Source organism: Pseudophryne corroboree, chromosome 5, assembly GCF_028390025.1.
Source record: "Pseudophryne corroboree isolate aPseCor3 chromosome 5, aPseCor3.hap2, whole genome shotgun sequence".
Classification (NCBI taxonomy): domain Eukaryota; kingdom Metazoa; phylum Chordata; class Amphibia; order Anura; family Myobatrachidae; genus Pseudophryne; species Pseudophryne corroboree.
In genome coordinates, this window is record NC_086448.1 from 537854371 (window position 1) to 537873230 (window position 18860).

At 48.1% G+C, this 18860-nt stretch overlaps 1 protein-coding gene and 1 pseudogene across 1 annotated transcript in view; both read left to right on the forward strand.

The window, feature by feature from the left end:
• NOL7 (nucleolar protein 7) overlaps positions 1–18860 on the forward strand; it is a 64718-nt gene that overhangs the window by 37195 nt on the left and 8663 nt on the right. Inside the window, exon 5 of the mRNA XM_063923194.1 lies at positions 9957–10020. Within this exon, the coding sequence (XP_063779264.1) occupies positions 9957–10020 (64 nt within the window). The remainder of the gene's footprint in view (positions 1–9956; positions 10021–18860) is intronic.
• On the forward strand, positions 12128–12237 carry LOC134931265 (U5 spliceosomal RNA; annotated as a pseudogene).

Consider the following 18860-nt stretch of genomic DNA (forward strand, 5'->3'; position numbering starts at 1 on the left):
ATGTGAAAAAGCGTGGGAAACTCCAGACATAAAAAAACTGCAGTTTCACAAAAGGATCCTAACAGCGTATCCTTTCCCGTCGCAGGACAGGATACGGTGGGAGTCCTCCCCTAGGGTGGACAAGGCCTTGACGCGCTTATCAAAAAAGATAGCGCTTCCATCCCAAGATACGGCTACCCTCAAGGATCCTGCTGACCGCAAGCAGGAGGTTACCTTGAAGTCCATTTACACACATTCTGGTACGTTACTCAGACCGGCTATTGCGTCGGCCTGGGTTTGTAGTGCTGTAGCAGCATGGACAGATTCCTTATCAACGGATATTGAGACTCTTGATAAGGATACCATTTTACTGACCCTAGGGCATATAAAAGATGCTGTCTTGTATATGAGGGATGCTCAGAGACATTAGTTTACTGGGTTCCAGGATAAACGCTATGTCTATTTCTGCTAGGCGTGTGTTATGGACCCGACAGTGGACTGGTGATGCCGACTCCAAGAGACATATGGAGTTGTTGCCTTACAAGGGTGAGGAATTGTTTGGAGAGGGACTCTCGGACCTCGTCGCTACGGCAGGTAAATCAAATTTTTTGCCATATATTCCCTCACAATCTAAGAAAGCGCCTCATTATCAAATGCAGTCCTTTCATTCCAATAAAAGCAAGAGAGCACGTGGATCGTCCTTTCTTGCCAGAGATAAGGGCAGAGGGAAAAAGCTGCATGACACAGCTAGTTCCCAGGAACAGAAGTCCTCCCCAGCCTCTGCAAAATCCACCGCATGACGCTGGGGCTCCCCTGAGGGAGTCCGCTCCTGTGGGGGCACGTCTTCGACTGTTCAGCCACGTCTGAGTCCACTCACAGGTGGATCCATGGGCAATAGAAATTGTTTCCCAGGGTTACAAGCTGGAATTCGAAGAGGTGCCTCATCGCCGGTTTTTCAAATCGGTCCTACCGAAACACCCCCTGGAAAGGGAGATAGTGTTACATGCGATTCACAAATTGTGTCTTCAACAAGTGGTGGTAGAGGTTCCCCTGCTTCAAAGAGGGCAGGGGTACTACTCAACTCTGTTTGTGGTCCCGAAACCGGATGGTTCGGTCAGACCCATTTTAAATTTAAAATCCCTGAACCTTTACTTAAAACGGTTCAAGTTCAAGATGGAATCGCTCAGGGCGGTCATCGCCAGCCTAGAAGGGGGAGATTTTTTGGTATCTCTGGACATAAAGGATGCATACCTGCATGTTCCAATATATCCTCCTCATCAGGCGTACCTGAGATTTGCGGTACAGGATTGTCATTACCAATTTCAGACGTTGCCGTTTGGGCTTTCCACGGGCCCGAGAATTTTCACCAAGGTAATGGCGGAAATGATGGCGCTCCTACGCAAGCAGGGTGACACAATTATCCCGTACTTGGACGATCTCCTCATAAAAGCGAGATCACGGGAGTAGTTGCTGAACAGCGTATCACTTTCACTGAATGTGTTACAGCGACACGGCTGGATTCTCAATATTCCAAAGTCGCAGCTGAATCCTACAACTCGTCTGCCCTTCTTGGGCATGATTCTGGACCCAGATCAGAAGAGGGTTTTTCTTCCGACGGAAAAAGCGCAAGAACTCATGACTCTAGTCATGAACCTGTTGAAACCAAAACAAGTGTCAGTACATCATTGCACTCAAGTTCTGGGAAAGATGGTGGCAACATACGAAGTCATTCCATACGGCAGATTCCATGCAAGGACCTTCCAATGGGACCTATTGGACAAATGGTCCGGGTCGCATCTGCACCTGCATCAGCGGATCACACTGTCCCCCAGGGCCAGAGTATCTCTCCTGTGGTGGCTAAAGAGTGCTCACCTTCTAGAGGGCCGCAGGTTCGGAATTCAGGACTGGATCCTGGTGGCTACGGACGCGAGCCTCCGAGGTTGGGGAGCAGTCACACAGGGAAGAAATTTCCAAGGACTTTGGTCAAGTCAAGAGACTTGTCTTCACATCAACATCCTGGAACTAAGGGCCATATACAACGCCCTACGTCAAGTGGAGATCTTACGTCGCAATCGACCAGTTCTGATCCAGTCAGACAACATCACTGCAGTAGCTCATGTAAACCGCCAAGGCGGCACAAGGAGCAGAGTGGCAATGGCAGAAGCCACCAGAATTCTTCGCTGGGCGGAGAATCATGTAAGCGCTCTGTCGGCAGTGTTCATTCCGGGAGTGGACAACTGGGATCCAGACTTCCTCAGCAGACACGATCTGCATCCGGGAGAGTGGGGACTTCATCAGGAAGTCTTCGCGCAGATTTTAAGTCGGTGGGGACTACCCCAAATAGACATGATGGCATCCCGTCTCAACAAAAAGCTACAAAGGTATTGCGCCAGGTCAAGAGACCCTCAGGCGGTAGCTGTGGACGCCCTAGTGACACCGTGGGTGTTCCAGTCGGTATATGTGTTTCCTCCTCTTCCTCTCATACCCAAGGTGTTGAGGCTAATAAGAAAAAGAGGAGTGAGAACAATTCTCATTGTTCCAGATTGGCCACGAAGGACTTGGTATCCGGATCTGCAAGAAATGATCACAGAAGATCCGTGGCCTCTTCCTCTAAGGCAGGACCTGTTACAACAAGGTCCCTGTCTGTTCCAAGACTTACCGCGGCTGCGTTTGACGGCATGGCAGTTGAACGCCGGATCCTAGCGGAAAAGGGTATTCCGGATGAGGTCATTCCTTCGCTAATAAAGGCTAGGAAGGCAGTGACGTCTAAACATTATCACCGAATATGGCGAAAATATGTTTCTTGGTGTGAGGCCAGGAATGCTCCTACGGAGGAATTCCATCTAGGCCGTTTTCTTCACTTCCTACAAACTGGAGTGAATTTGGGCCTAAAATTAGGCTACATTAAAGTTCAAATTTCGGCCTTATCCATTTTCTTTCAAAAGGAATTGGCCTCTTTACCTGAAGTACAGACTTTTGTGAAGGGAGTACTGCATATTCAGCCTCCTTTTGTACCTCCGGTGGCGCCTTGGGACCTTAACGTGGTGTTCAGTTTCCTTAAGTCTCATTGGTGTGAACCACTGAAAACAGTGGAGTTGAAATATCTCACTTGGAAGGTGGTCATGTTGTTGGCTTCGGCTAGGCGAGTTTCGGAATTGGCGGCTTTATCACATAAAAGCCCCTATCTGGTTTTCCATATGGATAGAGCGGAGTTGCGGACCCGTCCTCAATTCCTACCTAAGGTGGTCTCATCCTTTCATATGAACCAACCTATTGTCGTGCCTGTGGCTACTCGTGACTTGGAGGATTCAGAGTCCCTTGATGTGGTCAGGGCTTTGAAAATTTACGTGGCCAGAATGGCTAGGATCAGAAAAACAGAAGCACTGTTTGTCCTGTATGCAGCCAACAAAGTTGGCGGCCCTGCTTCAAAGCAGACTATTGCTCGCTGGATCTGTAACACGATCCAGCAGGCGCATTCTACGGCAGGATTGCCGTTGCCAAAATCGGTTAAGGCCCATTAGACTAGGAAGGTGGGCTCGTCTTGGGCGGCTCCCCGAGGGGTCTCGGCACTACAGCTGTGTCGAGCTGCTACTTGGTCGGGGTCAAACACCTTTGCAAAGTTTTATAAGTTTGATACTCTGGCTGAGGAGGACCTCCTGTTTGCTCAATCGGTGCTGCAGAGTCATCCGCACTCTCCCGCCCGTTTGGGAGCTTTGGTATAATCCCCATGGTCCTTACGGAGTCCCAGCATCCTCTAGGACGTTAGAGAAAATATGATTTTAAACCTACCGGTAAATCTTTTTCTCGTAGTCCGTAGAGGATGCTGGGCGCCCGTCCCAAGTGCGGACTACTTCTGCAAGACTTATATATAGTTATTGCTTACATAAGGGTTATGTTATAGTTTCATCGGTCTTGGACTGATGCTATGTTGTTTTTTCATGCTGTTAACTGGGTAGTATATCACAAGTTATACGGTGTGGCTGGTATGAATCTTGCCCTTGGATTACAAAAATCCTTTCCTTGTACTGTCCGTCTCCTCTGGGCACAGTTTCTCTAACTGAGGTCTGGAGGAGGGGCATAGAGGGAGGAGCCAGTGCACACCCAGAGTCAAAGTCTTTCTTAAAGTGCCCATGTCTCCTGCGGAGCCAGTCTATCCCCATGGTCCTTACGGAGTCCCAGCATCCTCTACGGACTACAAGAAAAAGATTTACCGGTAGGTTTAAAATCTTATTTCTCTGACGTCCTAGTGGATGCTGGGAACTCCGTAAGGACCATGGGGAATAGCGGCTCCGCAGGAGACTGGGCACAACTAAAGAAAGCTTTAGGTCACCTGGTGTGCACTGGCTCCTCCCACTATGACCCTCCTCCAAGCCTCAGTTAGATTTTGTGCCCGGCCGAGGTTGGATGCACACTAGGGGCTCTCCTGAGCTTCTAGAAAGAAAGTATAGAATTAGGTTTTTTATTTTCAGTGAGACCTGCTGGCAACAGGCTCACTGCAGCGAGGGACTAAGGGGAGAAGAAGCGAACCTGCCTGCTTGCAGCCAGCTTGGGCTTCTTAGGCTACTGGACACCATTAGCTCCAGAGGGATCGACCGCAGGCCCAGCCTTGGTGTTCGGTCCCGGAGCCGCGCCGCCGTCCCCCTTACAGAGCCAGAAGCAAGAAGAGGTCCGGAAAATCAGCGGCAGAAGTCATCAGTCTTCACCAAGGTAGCGCACAGCACTGCAGCTGTGCGCCATTGCTCCTCATACACACTTCACACTCCGGTCACTGAGGGTGCAGGGCGCTTGGGGGGGGGGGCGCCCTGAGCAGCAATAAAAACACCTTGGCTGGCAAAAATACCACAATATATAGCCCCAGAGGCTATATATGTGGTAAATACCCCTGCCAGAATCCAGAAAAAAGCGGGAGAAAAGTCCGCGAAAAAGGGGCGGAGCTATCTCCCTCAGACACACTGGCGCCATTTTCTCTTCACAGTGCAGCTGGAAGATAGCTCCCCAGGCTCTCCCCTGTAGTTTTCAGGCTCAAAGGGTTAAAAAGAGAGGGGGGGCACTAAATTTAGGCGCAATATTATATATACAAGCAGCTATTGGGGAAATTTCACTCCGTTATAGTGTTAATCCCCACATTATATAGCGCTCTGGTGTGTGCTGGCATACTCTCTCTCTGTCTCCCCAAAGGGCTTTGTGGGGTCCTGTCCTCAGTCGGAGCATTCCCTGTGTGTGTGCGGTGTGTCGGTACGGCTGTGTCGACATGTTTAATGAGGAGGCTTATATGGTGATGGAGCAGATGCCGATAAATGTGATGTCGCCCCCTGTGGGGCCGACACCAGAGTGGATGGTTAGGTGAAAGGTATTAACCGACAGTGTCAACTCCTTACATACAAGGGTGGATGACGTAACAGCTGTGGGACAGCCGGCTTCTCAGTCCGCGCCTGCCCAGGCGTCTCAAAGGCCATCAGGGGCTCAAAAACGCCCGCTCACTCAGATGGCAGACACAGATGTCGACACGGAGTCTGACTCCAGTGTCGACAAGGTTGAGACATATACACAATCCACTAGGAACATCCGTGACTTGATCCCGGCAATAAAAAAATGTGTTACACATTTCTGACATTAACCCTCTAAAAATGGGTTTTTATGTTGGGGAGAAAAAGCAGCCAGTGTTTTGTTCCCCCATCAGATGAATGAATGAAGTGTGTGAAAAGCGTGGGTTCCCCCCGATAAGAAACTGGTAATTTCTAAAAAGTTACTGATGGCGTACCCTTTCCCACCAGAGGATAAGTTACGCTGGGAGATATCCCCTAGGGTGGATAAGGCGCTCACACGTTTGTCAAAAAAGGTGGCACTGCCGTTTTAGGAACGGCCACTTTGAAGGTACCTGTTGATAAAAAGCAGGAGGCTATCCTGAAGTCTGTATTTACACACTCAGGTACTAGACTGAGACCTGCAGATCGTGCTGCTGCAGCGTGGTCGGTGACCCTGTCAAACATGAGAACATATTAAAGACGTCGTCTTATATATGAGGGATGCACAGAGGGATATTTTGCCGGCTGGCATCCAAAATGAATGTAATGTCCATTCTGTCAGGAGGGTATTAGAGACCTGTCACTGGACAGGTGATGCTGACTTTAAAAGGCGCATAGAGATTCTGCCTTATAAGGGTGAGGAATTATTTGGGGATGGTCTCTGGGACCTCGTATCCACAGCAACAGCTGGAGAGAAATATTTTTACCTCAGGTTTCCTCACAGACTAAGAAAGCACTGTATTATCAGGTACAGTCCTTTCGGCTTCAGAAAAGCAAGCGGGTCAAAGGCGCTTCCTTTCTGTACAGAGACATGGGAAGAGGGAAAAAGCTGCACCAGTCAGCCTGTTCCCAGAATCAAAATTCTTCTCTCGCTTCCTCTGAGTCCACAGCATGACGCGGGGGCTCCACAGGTGTAGCCAGGTACGGTGGGGGGCCGTCTCAAAAATTTCAGCGATCAGTGGGCTCGCTCACAGGTGGATCCCTGTTTCATTCAAGTAGTATTTCAGGGGTACAAGCTGGAATTCGAGATGTCTCCCCCCCACCGTTTCCTCAAATATGCCTTGCCGACAACTCCCTCAGGCAGGGAGGCTGCGCTAGAGGCAATTAATAAGCTGTATTTCCAGCAGGTAATACTCAAGGTGCCCCTACTTCAACAAGGACGGGGTTACTATTCCACACGGTTTGGGGTACCGAAACCGCATGGTTCGGTGTGACCCATTTTATATTTAAAATCCTTGAACACATACATAAAAAAATTCAAGTTCAAGATGGAATCGCTCAGGGCGGTTATTGCAAGCCTGGACGAGGGGGATTACATGGGATCCCGGGACATCAAGGATGCTTACCTGCATGTCCCCATTTACCATCCTCGCCAGGAGTACCTCAGATTTGTGGTACAGGATTACCATTACCAAGTCCAGACACTGCCGTTTGGACTGTACATGGCACCGAGGGTGTTTACCAAGGTAATGGCCGAAATGATGATACTCCTTCGAAAAAAGGGAGTTTTAATTATCCCATACTTGGACAATCTCCTTATAAGGGCAAGGTCCAAGGAGCAGTTGCTAGTCGGGGTAGCACTATTTTGGAAAGTGCTACAACAGCACGGTTGGATTCTAAACAGTCCAAAGTCACAGCTGGTTCCTACGACACGTCTACTGTTCCTGGGGATGGTTCTGGACACAGAACAGAAATAAGTGTTTCTCCCGGAGGAGAAAGCCAAGGAGCTGTCATCTCTAGTCAGAGACCTCCTGAAGCCAAAACAGGTATCGGTGCATCATTGCACGCGAGTCCTGGGGAAAATGGTAGCTTCCTACGAAGCAATCCCATTCGGCAGGTTCCATGCAAGAACTTTTCAGTGGGACCTGTTGGACAAGTGGTCCGGATCACATCTTCAGATGCATCAGCTGATAACCCTGTCTTCAAGGACCAGGGTATCTCTACTGTGGTGGCTGCAGAGTGCCCATCTTCAAGAGGGCCGCAGGTTCGGCATACAGGACTAGGTCCTAGTGACCATGGATGCCAGCCTTTGAGGCTGGGGGGCAGTCACACAGGGAACAAACTTCCAGGGACTTTGGTCAAGTCAGGTGACTTCCCTACACATAAATATTCTGGAACTGAGGGCCATTTACAATGCCCTGAGTCAGGCAAGGCCTCTGCTTCAAAACCAGCCGGTACTGATCCAATCAGACAACATCACGGCAGTCGCCCATGTAAACCAACGGGGCGGCACAGAAAGCAGGATGGCGATGGCAGAAGCCACAAGGATTCTCCGATGGGCGGAAAATCATGTGTTAGCACTGTCAGCAGTGTTCATTCCCGGAGTGGACGACTGGGAAGCAGATCTTCTCAGCAGACACGACCTCCACCCGGGAGAGTGGGGATTTCATCCAGAAGTCTTCCAAAGGATTGTACACCATTGGGAAAGGCCACAGGTGGACATGATGGCGTCCCGCCTCAACAAAAAGCTATAAAAGATATTGCGCCAGGTCAAGGGACCCTCAGGCGATAGCTGTGGACGCTCTGGTAACACCGTGGGTGTACCAGTCGGTTTATGTGTTCCCCCTCTGCCTCTCATACAAAAGGTACTGAGAATAATAGGAAGGCGAGGAGTAAGAACGATACTCGTGGTTCCGGATTGGCCAAGAAGAGCTTGGTACCCAGAACTTCAAGAAATTATATCAGAGGACCCATGGCCTCTGCCGCTCAGACAGGACCTGCGGCAGCAGGGGCCCTGTCTGTTCCAAGACTTACCGCGGCTACGTTTTGACGGCATGGCGGTTGAACGCCGGATCCTAAAGGAAAAGGGCATTCCGGAGGAAGTCATTCCTACGCTGATTCAAGCCAGGAAAGATGTAACTGCAAAACATTATCACCGCATATGGCGGAAATATGTTGCTTGGTGTGAGGCCAAAAAAGGCCCCAACAGAGGAATTTCAACTAGGTCGATTTCTGCATTTCCTACAAGCAGGAGTGTCTATGGGCCTAAAATTAGGCTCCATTAAGATACAGATCTCGGCTCTGTCGATTTTCTTCCAGAAAGAACTAGCTTCAGTACCTGAAGTTCAGACATTGTAAAAGGAGTGCTGCATATTCAGCCCCCGGTTGTGCCTCCAGTGGCACCTTGGGTTCTCAACGTGGTGTTGAGTTTCTTAAAATCCCATTGGTGTGAGCCACTAAAAACCGTGGATCTAAAATATCTCACGCGGAAAGTGGTCATGTTATTGGCCTTGGCTTCGGCAAGGCGTGTATCAGAATTGGCGGCTTTGTCATATAAAAGTCCTTATAATGATTTTCCATATGGATAGGGCAGAATTGAGGACTCGTCCCCAGTTTCTCCCTAAGGTGGTATCAGCTTTTCACTTGAACCAACCTATTGTAGTGCCTGCGGCTACTAGGGACTTGGAGGATTCCAAGTTACTGGACGTAGTCAGGGCCTTGAAAAATTATGTTTCCAGGACGGCTAGAGTCAGGAGAACTGACTCGCTGTTTATCCTGTATGCACCCAACAAACTGGGTGCTCCTGCTTCTAAGCAGACTATTGCTCGCTGGATTTGTAGCACAATTCAGCTGGCGCATTCTGCGGCTGGACTACCGCAGCCAAAATCTGTAAAAGCCCATTCCACAAGGAAGGTGGGCTCATCTTGGGCAGCTGCCCGAGGGGTCTCGGCTTTCCAACTTTGCCGAGCTGCAACTTGGTCAGGGGCAAACACGTTTGCTAAATTCTACAAAATTGATACCCTGGCTGAGGAGGACCTGGAGTTCTCTCATTCGGTGCTGCAGAGTCATCCGCACTCTCCCGCCCATTTGGGAGCTTTGGTATAATCCCCATGGTCCTTACGGAGTTCCCAGCATCCACTAGGACGTCAGAGAAAATAAGATTTTACTCACCGGTAAATCTATTTCTCGTAGTCCGTAGTGGATGCTGGGCGCCCATCCCAAGTGCGGATTGTCTGCAATACTTGTATATAGTTATTGCCTAACTAAAGGGTTATTGTTGAGCCATCTGTTGAGAGGCTCAGTTATATTCATACTGTTAACTGGGTATAGTATCACGAGTTATACGGTGTGATTGGTGTGGCTGGTATGAGTCTTACCCGGGATTCAAAATCCTTCCTTATGTCAGCTCGTCCGGGCACAGTGTCCTAACTGAGGCTTGGAGGAGGGTCATAGTGGGAGGAGCCAGTGCACACCAGGTGACCTAAAGCTTTCTTTAGTTGTGCCCAGTCTCCTGCGGAGCCGCTATTCCCCATGGTCCTTACGGAGTTCCCAGCATCCACTACGGACTACGAGAAATAGATTTACCGGTGAGTAAAATCTTATTTTTTTTATTTTTCTGTGGTCTCGGATAAACGTGAGAACCTAGTCATTTGCTACAAATATAAAAAAAAAGCCCCATTAACTTAATTATACTTTAACTGTGATTAAGCTAGAATATACTTATTTTAACAGGTGATGGTGATCAGGCGTATCATGTGAAGAACAAAGCTGCCAAGAAGTTACATCCACGAAAAAGGTACACAACTAGCTGGTAAATGTATCTTACAGTTGTGTTCACTGTGAGAAGGTGATGTTTCTTTTTTTTTTGTTTTTTTTTGTGTGTGTGTGTTCCTAGAGGAAAAGCATTCAGTAGGGAATAGTAATTTGGTAAAGTGAGTGCAAATTACCTAATTTGACAGTCTCCGACACATCTGGCATCTGCACAGAAAAACGTGGCTTTCATTGTGTTAAGTTGCATGTTGCTGCGACCACGGATTTATCATATCCGCAAATTCTAATTTGTGAACCAAATCATAGGGTTTGTGTTACTACCTGCATTCAGCTCATTGTATCCCAGAAATCAACCTGTGGACAACACTGTTTAAAAACCACATGTACTCAACTGAGCTTGTATCAGATTTGAATGCAAAATTCCCCATACAGGTGAAACTCAGAAAATTAGAATATCATGCAAAAGTTCATTTATTTCTTTATCATCCACTAGGGGTCACTGGAGTACTCTTGGGATATGGACGGGCGTAGCCGAACAAAGGCACTGAATATTCAAATTTAGGACTCTCCCCCCCCCTCCATATCCCCGAGTACCTCAGTGTACTCTCTCAGTGTTTTTTCGGTGCTCACAGCATGAACATCGGCTTGTGGGAATGCCCACATTTGAGAAGATTTTATAAAATTTTTCATTTTACTTTTTATTTTTAATTTTTACACTTCCCGTCCCAGTTTCTTGAAAAACTTGGGTCCGGGATGGTGCCGCTGCAAGGCAGCGTATGGCGTGTCGGTCCTCACAAAGAGCACCCTCACAGCCACAGGCGCTGCAAGGCAGCGCATGGCGTGTCGGTCCTCACAAAGAGCACCCTCACAGCCACAGGCAGCCACTGTCTCCTGCAAGCTGGACGGAGCTTACAGAAAACCCCGTCACAGCCAAGAAGAGACAAAGAGCTGGAGGGACGGAGCATTCAGCAGAAGCCCCGTCACAGTCACAGCCACGCTGGACTGAGCTTACAAAAGAAGCCCCGTCACAGCCAAGATGAGACGGAGCTTACAAGAAAGAAGCCCCGTCACAGCCAGGAAAGCCCGTCAAACTGAAACAAGGTATGGTGGGGTGTAAGGACGGTCAGCTCACGCTGCCGCCCTGCTGTGTGGGGAAAAGGTATTACTTTACTGCGCTGATTACATGAGAGAGCCGTTAGTACAGGCACCCGCCGCCGCTGATTAGACACGCTGTAACCAGCCGAGCCAGCCACTTTACGAGATCGCGGGGACACAGCTCTAGGCGGCCGCACGTCACTCAAAGACGCCGGCCGCTCTCCCAGCGCCACCGCAGCCGCCGCTGATTACCCGGCCACTGCTGCAGGATGAAAGGCGCTACCGGGGACACAGCTCTGAGAGGCCGCTCTCCCAGCGCCACCGCAGCCGCCGCTGATTACCCGGCCACTGCTGTAGGATGAAGGGCGCTGCCGTTCGTCCGGACCACAGCTCCCCGGCACTTTACAGCAGCGCTTCCCTGCTTCATCTTGGCTCCCTGCACCCGCTCCCGTCCGCTGCAGGTAACACAAGCAGCGCAGCTGCAAGGGTGAGGGGGAGTAAATGCCATAGCAGCAGCACCATAAAGGCTGCATGGATAATAAGATAGGCTGTTCACTTTTAAGCTAATAACCTAAACTATGTTTCTGATGTAAACACAGGCATTTTTAACATGCTTCCTGTTTTTCTGTTATGGTTACCATATAATGTTAATACAACAGTGTTTCTATTAACTGGCAAGCTAAAATGATTATCACAGTTTAATAGGCTATTAAGCCTATATTAACTGTATAATAGGCTATTAAGCATATATATTAACACTGCAGCAGGAATCCTGTCATGTGATTTTCAGTGTATGCATGGCATGGAGGGCCAGTTTAATCATTACTGTTTCTTCCAGTTTATAATTCCAGAACATTCCGGCCATACGCCTCTACTCCACAAGGAGGCGCAGGGGTGTTAGTGGGAATTTTTTGTTCAGGTTTTCACATAATTCTGGAACATTCCTGCCCTACATCTCTAAGCCACTAGAGGCGAAGGGGTGTTAGTGGGAATTTGGTTCGGATTGCACATGGCCATGTGAACTTTTCACATAAAGAATACTCTGGTTTCTCTTCAGAGAGAATAAATCTTTCGCCTTTTACTAAAGATTTCCGTAGAGAGAAACAACCATGAGTTTCATATAATTTTTTGATGCCTGGCTACGGCTGCCTTTAATATGCTTTTCAGCAATAAAAATATATATATGACCCAAAAGAACTTCAATAAGTCGTGCAAGTGTCTGTTCGTTGCCTATTTTGGGGTCTGTCTGCATAGCGAGTAAGGCTCTAGCGCAGACTAAAAATAATTTTAAAGATCCTATGTTAACATTGGCAATTCAAATTTAAAGAGCGGTAAAAATCCGAGTCTCGGATACTCCGCCTGCTCTAACTAAAGACAGTCGTTTCAAAGGGCCAATTCCCTTTGGGTACCAGGGTGTTTATTTAACTGGTCTTATAATTTAATGCACGATTCTATGTCAGATCTCACACCAATAACTACGAGTGAGAAGGGTGCATTACACAGCACGCATATAGTAGGGGTTTTTTGACAACATACATTGCTAAATCCCAGTGCGTCACTGTCTTTATTTGTACAGAGACTGAGTACACTCTAAGCTCTATTTAATCGTTTCCAAAATGACGCGATCCGTCTGTGTCAAAGAATACATTTCAGTTACTAGACTATATGTATGGAAACGGGGACGATCACGGTTTAAAGAAGCTGCAGAGTATAGCTGTAAAGCTTCTGCTAACGCCGGTCACTTTCATCGTCGCTAGTTTAACCATGACAAGGCCATAGCTTGTTGGTCTTAAATTTGACATTACTGCAGCCAGTATCAAAACGGAAATACTTGTGCCGGCGTTTAATTCCTTGAGACTTCAGTTTTTTAAAACAAAAACAGTCACGCCTTGTAAAGACGCTATAGTCTGCAAGCCAGTGGCTTGATGACCTCTTAGGCCATCTACATGTTCCTATTGTGGAGCGCGTCTTTACACGTTACATTGCGGGAAACATCAACTCATGAGGTCTCAGCTATTTACAGATTTGGCAGGTTGCCATTTAGTCTCTGCTGGTTTTCAGCTGTTTTATATCCAGTCAGTAGTACACCAGCAGAGTCAGGGTTACTTATTCCCCTCTGTTTGGGGGAACAAACAGCAAGTCACTTAATGCAGTTTGAAAATGGATTTTCTGCGGTTAGCATTTGCATATTGGAGCCACAACATTGCATAATTGCATTTGATCTTCACAATGCGTATTTACCCATTCTGGTTGTTAATAGGTTCTAACCTTGGCAAAACGCCACAACTATTAACCATTTCAGGTCTACCGTTTGGTTTCTGGTCAACGCCTCGGGTATTTACCAGAGTGATGTTGGTGGTAGCTCATCTCAGAGTCCTGACAGTGACAATCTTTCCATACTTAGACTATCTGCTCGTTAGAACTCTGTATCACCAGAGTGCCTCTAACTTAGATGATCTGCTCATAAAAACTCTGTCTCAACACAGTTCCTCTAATTTGCGCTACTAATGTATACTGCGGTGGCAGATCATGTTCAAAGCGATTCCTAGGTAAGATTATAAATACGGTAAATCAAAGACATTTACCTACTACACATCTAGTAATTAGTGCTAAACACGCACACTAGCGATACATTGGTGTATTCGCCTGTTAAAAATAATGATGTGTTTCAAAGCGCTTTAAGTTCGCCGCCCTTCACTCGCGTTTCCCACAGAGGGCCGAGGGTGTATATACTCTGGACGACAGTCTCAGAGGTTCAGGAGTTGTAGTTAAAAAAGAGGTTCTAAAAGCACGACAGATTGCTGTCGATAAAAGTCCTGGAACTCCGTGCATTTTACAATGCACTACATGCTTCGTTTTCAGTCTGACCAAGGCAGTCAGACAAGGCAACGGGAGTTGCATACACAACAACCAGGGAGAACCAAGAAGCCGCATGGCAATGCGGCAGGTAACTCAAATCCTCAATGGCTCAGAACACCATTATGTGAAAATGTCAAGAGATCATTCCGTGACTGCACATCTGTTAGACAGATGATCTCACCCGTCAGGATTGGGATCCTGAAAACTGGACATTAAATCCAGAGGTGTTTCATATGTGAGTCCACAGAAGGGGGTTACCCTCAGGTATACATGATGGCATCTCGCCAAATTACAAAAGCTCAGTATGTGTACAAAACAACAGATCACAAGGGCAGTGGCAGTGGAGTGTTTCACATTCATGTGGTCATTCAGCATCGTGTATCTGGCTCCACCATTTTCCGCTGCTTTTTCCGTTGCCAAAACGGATCATAAGACAGTTCGTCACAGTCATACTGGTGATATCTCATGGGTTTCGGAGAGCTTGCTTCTCGAATCTCCAAGGAATACTGGCACACGATCTTGGGCCGCTCATAATACGTCCAACCTGTTACATCAGGGAACGTTCTTTTAACCATAGTTACAATGTACCTATTACCCATGTACCGCAGCTGCGGTTGACGGAGTGAGGGTTCAGACCACCCTCTTAAGAAATAGAGCGTTACAGTATCGGTTATACCAACCAGGTTACGAGCTAGTAAGCCGCTTTAGGCAGCTCATTATTACAAAATTTCGTGTGGTAGACCTCGGAAGTTTCCGACATCATCCTTCAAGTTACCCGTATTCTGTTAAACGGGGTGGAATGGAAAACTGCGTTTATCTGCACTAAGGGTGCAGGTATCTGTGTGGTAAACTTATTTTCTCTATCGTCCTAGTGGATGCTGGGGTTCCTGAAAGGACCATGGGGAATAGCGGCTCCGCAGGAGACAGGGCACAAAAAGTAAAGCTTTAGGATCAGGTGGTGTGCACTGGCTCCTCCCCCTATGACCCTCCTCCAAGCCAGTTAGATTTTGTGCCCGGCCGAGAAGGGTGCAATCTAGGTGGCTCTCCTAAAGAGCTGCTTAGGAAAGTTTAGCTTAGGTTTTTTATTTTACAGTGAGTCCTGCTGGCAACAGGATCACTGCAACGAGGGACTTAGGGGAGAAGAAGTGAACTCACCTGCGTGCAGGATGGATTGGCTTCTTGGCTACTGGACATCAGCTCCAGAGGGACGATCACAGGTACAGCCTGGATGGTCACCGGAGCCTTGCCGCCGGCCCCCTTGCAGATGCTGAAGTAAGAAGAGGTCCAGAATCGGCGGCAGAAGACTCCTCAGTCTTCTAAAGGTAGCGCACAGCACTGCAGCTGTGCGCCATTTTCCTCTCAGCACACTTCACACGGCAGTCACTGAGGGTGCAGGGCGCTGGGAGGGGGGCGCCCTGGGAGGCAAATGAATACCTATTTTGGCTAAAAATACCTCACATATAGCCTCCGGAGGCTATATGGAGATATTTAACCCCTGCCAGAATCCGTTAAGAGCGGGAGACGAGGCCGCCCGAAAAAGGGGCGGGGCCTATCTCCTCAGCACACAGCGCCATTTTCCCTCACAGAAAGGCTGGAGGGAAGGCTCCCAGGCTCTCCCCTGCACTGCACTACAGAAACAGGGTTAAAACAGAGAGGGGGGGCACTAATTTGGCGATATGCTTATATATATATTAAGATGCTATAAGGGAAAACACTTATATAAGGTTGTCCCTATATAATTATAGCGTTTTTGGTGTGTGCTGGCAAACTCTCCCTCTGTCTCTCCAAAGGGCTAGTGGGTCCTGTCCTCTATCAGAGCATTCCCTGTGTGTGTGCTGTGTGTCGGTACGTGTGTGTCGACAGGTAGGAGGACGATGTTGGTGAGGAGGCGGAGCAATTGCCTGTAATGGTGATGTCACTCTCTAGGGAGTCGACACCGGAATGGATGGCTTATTTAGGAAATTACGTGATAATGTCAACACGCTGCAAGGTCGGTTGACGACATGAGACGGCCGACAAACAATTAGTACGGTCCAGACGTCTCAAAAACACCGTCAAGGGTTTTTAAAACGCCCGTTTACTTTAGTCGGTCGACACAGACACAGACAGGGACACTGAATCCAGTGTCGACGGTGAATAAACAAACGTATTCCTTATTAGGGCCACACGTTAAAGGCAATGAAGGAGGTGTTACGTATTTCTGATACTACAAGTACCACAAAAGAGGGTATTATGTGGGATGTGAAAAAACTACCATAGTTTTTCCTGAATCAGATAAATTAAATAAAGTGTGTGATGATGCGTGGGTTCCCCCCGATAGAAAATTATGGGCGGTATACCCTTTCCCGCCAGAAGTTAGGGCGCGTTGGGAAACACCCCTTAAGGTGGATAAGGCGCTCACACGCTTATCAAAACAAGTGGCGGTACCGTCTATAGATAGGGCCGTCCTCAAGGACCAGCTGACAAGGCTGGAAAATATAATAAAAAGTATATACACACATACTGGTGTTATACTGCGGCCAGCGATCGCCTCAGCCTGGATGTGCAGAGCTAGGGTGGCTTGGTCGGATTCCCTGACTAAAAATATTGATACCCTTGACAGGGACAGTATTTTATTGACTATAGAGCATTTCTATATATGCGAGATGCACAGAGGGATATTTGCACTCTGGCATCATGAATAAACGCGATGTCCATAACTGCCAGAAGATGTTATGGACACGACAGTGGTCAGGTGATGCAGATTCCAAACGGCACAGTATGGCCGTATAAAGGAAGAGGACTTGTTTGGGGTCGGTCCATCGGACCTGGTGGTCACGGCAACTGCTGGAAAATCCACCGTTTTTTACCCTAAGTCACATCTCTGCAGAAAAAGACACCGTCTTTTCAGCCTCAGTCCTCTCGTCCCTATAAGATCATATCTGCCCAGGGATAGAGGAAAGGGAAGAAGACTGCAACAGGCAGCCTATTCCCAGGAACAGAAGCGTTCCACCGCGTCTGACAAGTTCTCAGCATGGCGCTGAGACCGTACAGGACCCCTGGATCCTACATGTAGTATCCCGGGGGTACAGATGGGAATGTCGAGACGTTTCCCCTTCGCAGGCTCCTGAAGTCTGCTTTACCAAGTCTCCCTCCGACAAGGAGGTAGTATGGGAAAAAATTCACAAGCTGTGTTCCCAGCAGGTGACAATTAAATTACCCCTCCTACTACAGAAAAGGGGTATTATTCCACACTATATTGTGGTACTGAAGCCAGAAGGCTAGGTGAGACTTATTCTAAAAAAAAAAAAAAAAAAAAATTTTTTTTTTTAACACTTACAAAGGTTCAAATTAAGATGAAGTCACTCAGAGCAGTGATAACGAACCAGGAAGAAGGGGACTATATAGTGTCCCGGGACATCAGGGATGCTTACCTCTATGTCCCAAATTTACCCTTCTCACTAAGGGTACCTCAGGTTCGTGGTGCAGAACTGTCACTATCAGTTTCAGACGCTGCCGTTTGGATTGTCCACGGCACCCCGGGGTCTTTACCAAGGTAATGGCCGAATTGATGATTCTTCTTCGAAGAAAAGGCGTCTTAATTATCCCTTACTTGGACGATCTCCTGATAGGGGCATAGTCCAGGGAACAGTTGGAGGTCGGAGTAGCACTATCTCGGATACTGCTACAATCAGCACGGGTGGATTCTAAATATTCCAAAATCGCAGCTGATCCCGACGACACGTCTGCTGTGCCTAGGGATGATTCTGGACACAGTCCAGAAAAAGGTGTTTCTCCCGGAAGAGAAAGCCAGGGAGTTATCCGAGCAAGTCAGGAACCTCCTAAAAACAGTGCATCATTGCACAAGGGTCCTGGTAAAAATGGTGGCTTCCTACGAAGCAATTCCATTCGGCAGATTTCACGTAAGAACTTTTCAGTGGGATCTGCTGGACAAATGGTCCGGATCGCATCTTCAGATGCATCAGCGGATAACCCAATATCCAAGGACAAGGGTGTCTCTCCTGTGGTGGTTATAGAGTGCTCATCTTCTAGAGGGCCGCAGATTCGGCATTCAGGATTGGATGCTGGTAACCACGGAGCCCAGCCTGAGAGGCTGGGGAGCAGTCACACAAGGGAAAAATTTCCAGGGAGTGTGATCAAGTATGGAGACTTTTCTCCACATAAATATACTGGAGCTAAGGGTAAATTTATAATGCTCTAAGCTTAGCAAGACCTCTGCTTCAAGGTCAGCCGGTATTGATCCAGTGGGAAAAACATCACGGCAGTCGCCCACGTAAACAGACAGGGCGACACAAGAAGCAGGAGGGCAATGGCAGAAACTGCAAGGACTTTTCGCTGGGCGGAAAATCATGTGATAACACTGTCAGCAGTTTTTCATCCCGGGAATGGAAACTGGGAAGCAGACTTCCTCAGCACGACCTCCACCCGGGAGAGTGGAAACTTCATTGAGAAGTTTTTTCCACATGATTGTAAACCGTTGGGAAATACCAAAGGTGGACATGATGGCGTCCCGTCTGAACAAAAAACGGGACAGGTATTGCGCCAGGTCAAGGGACCCTCAGGCAATAGATGTGGACGTTCTGGTAACACCGTGGGTGTACCAGTCGGTGTATGTGTTCCCTTCTCTGCTTCTCATACCTAAGGTGCTGAGAATTATAAGACGTAGAGGAGTAAGAACTATACTCATGGCTCCGGATTGGCCAAGAAGGACTTGGTACCCGGAACTTCAAGAGATGCTTACAGAGGTCTTATGGCCTCTGCCGCTAAGAAGGGACTTGCTTCAGCAAGTACCATGTCTGTTCCAAGACTTACCGCAGCTGCGTTTGTCGGCATGGCGATGGAAAGCCGGATCCTAAGGGAAAAAAGGCATTCCGGAAGAGGTCATTCCTACCCTGGTCAAAGCCAGAAAGG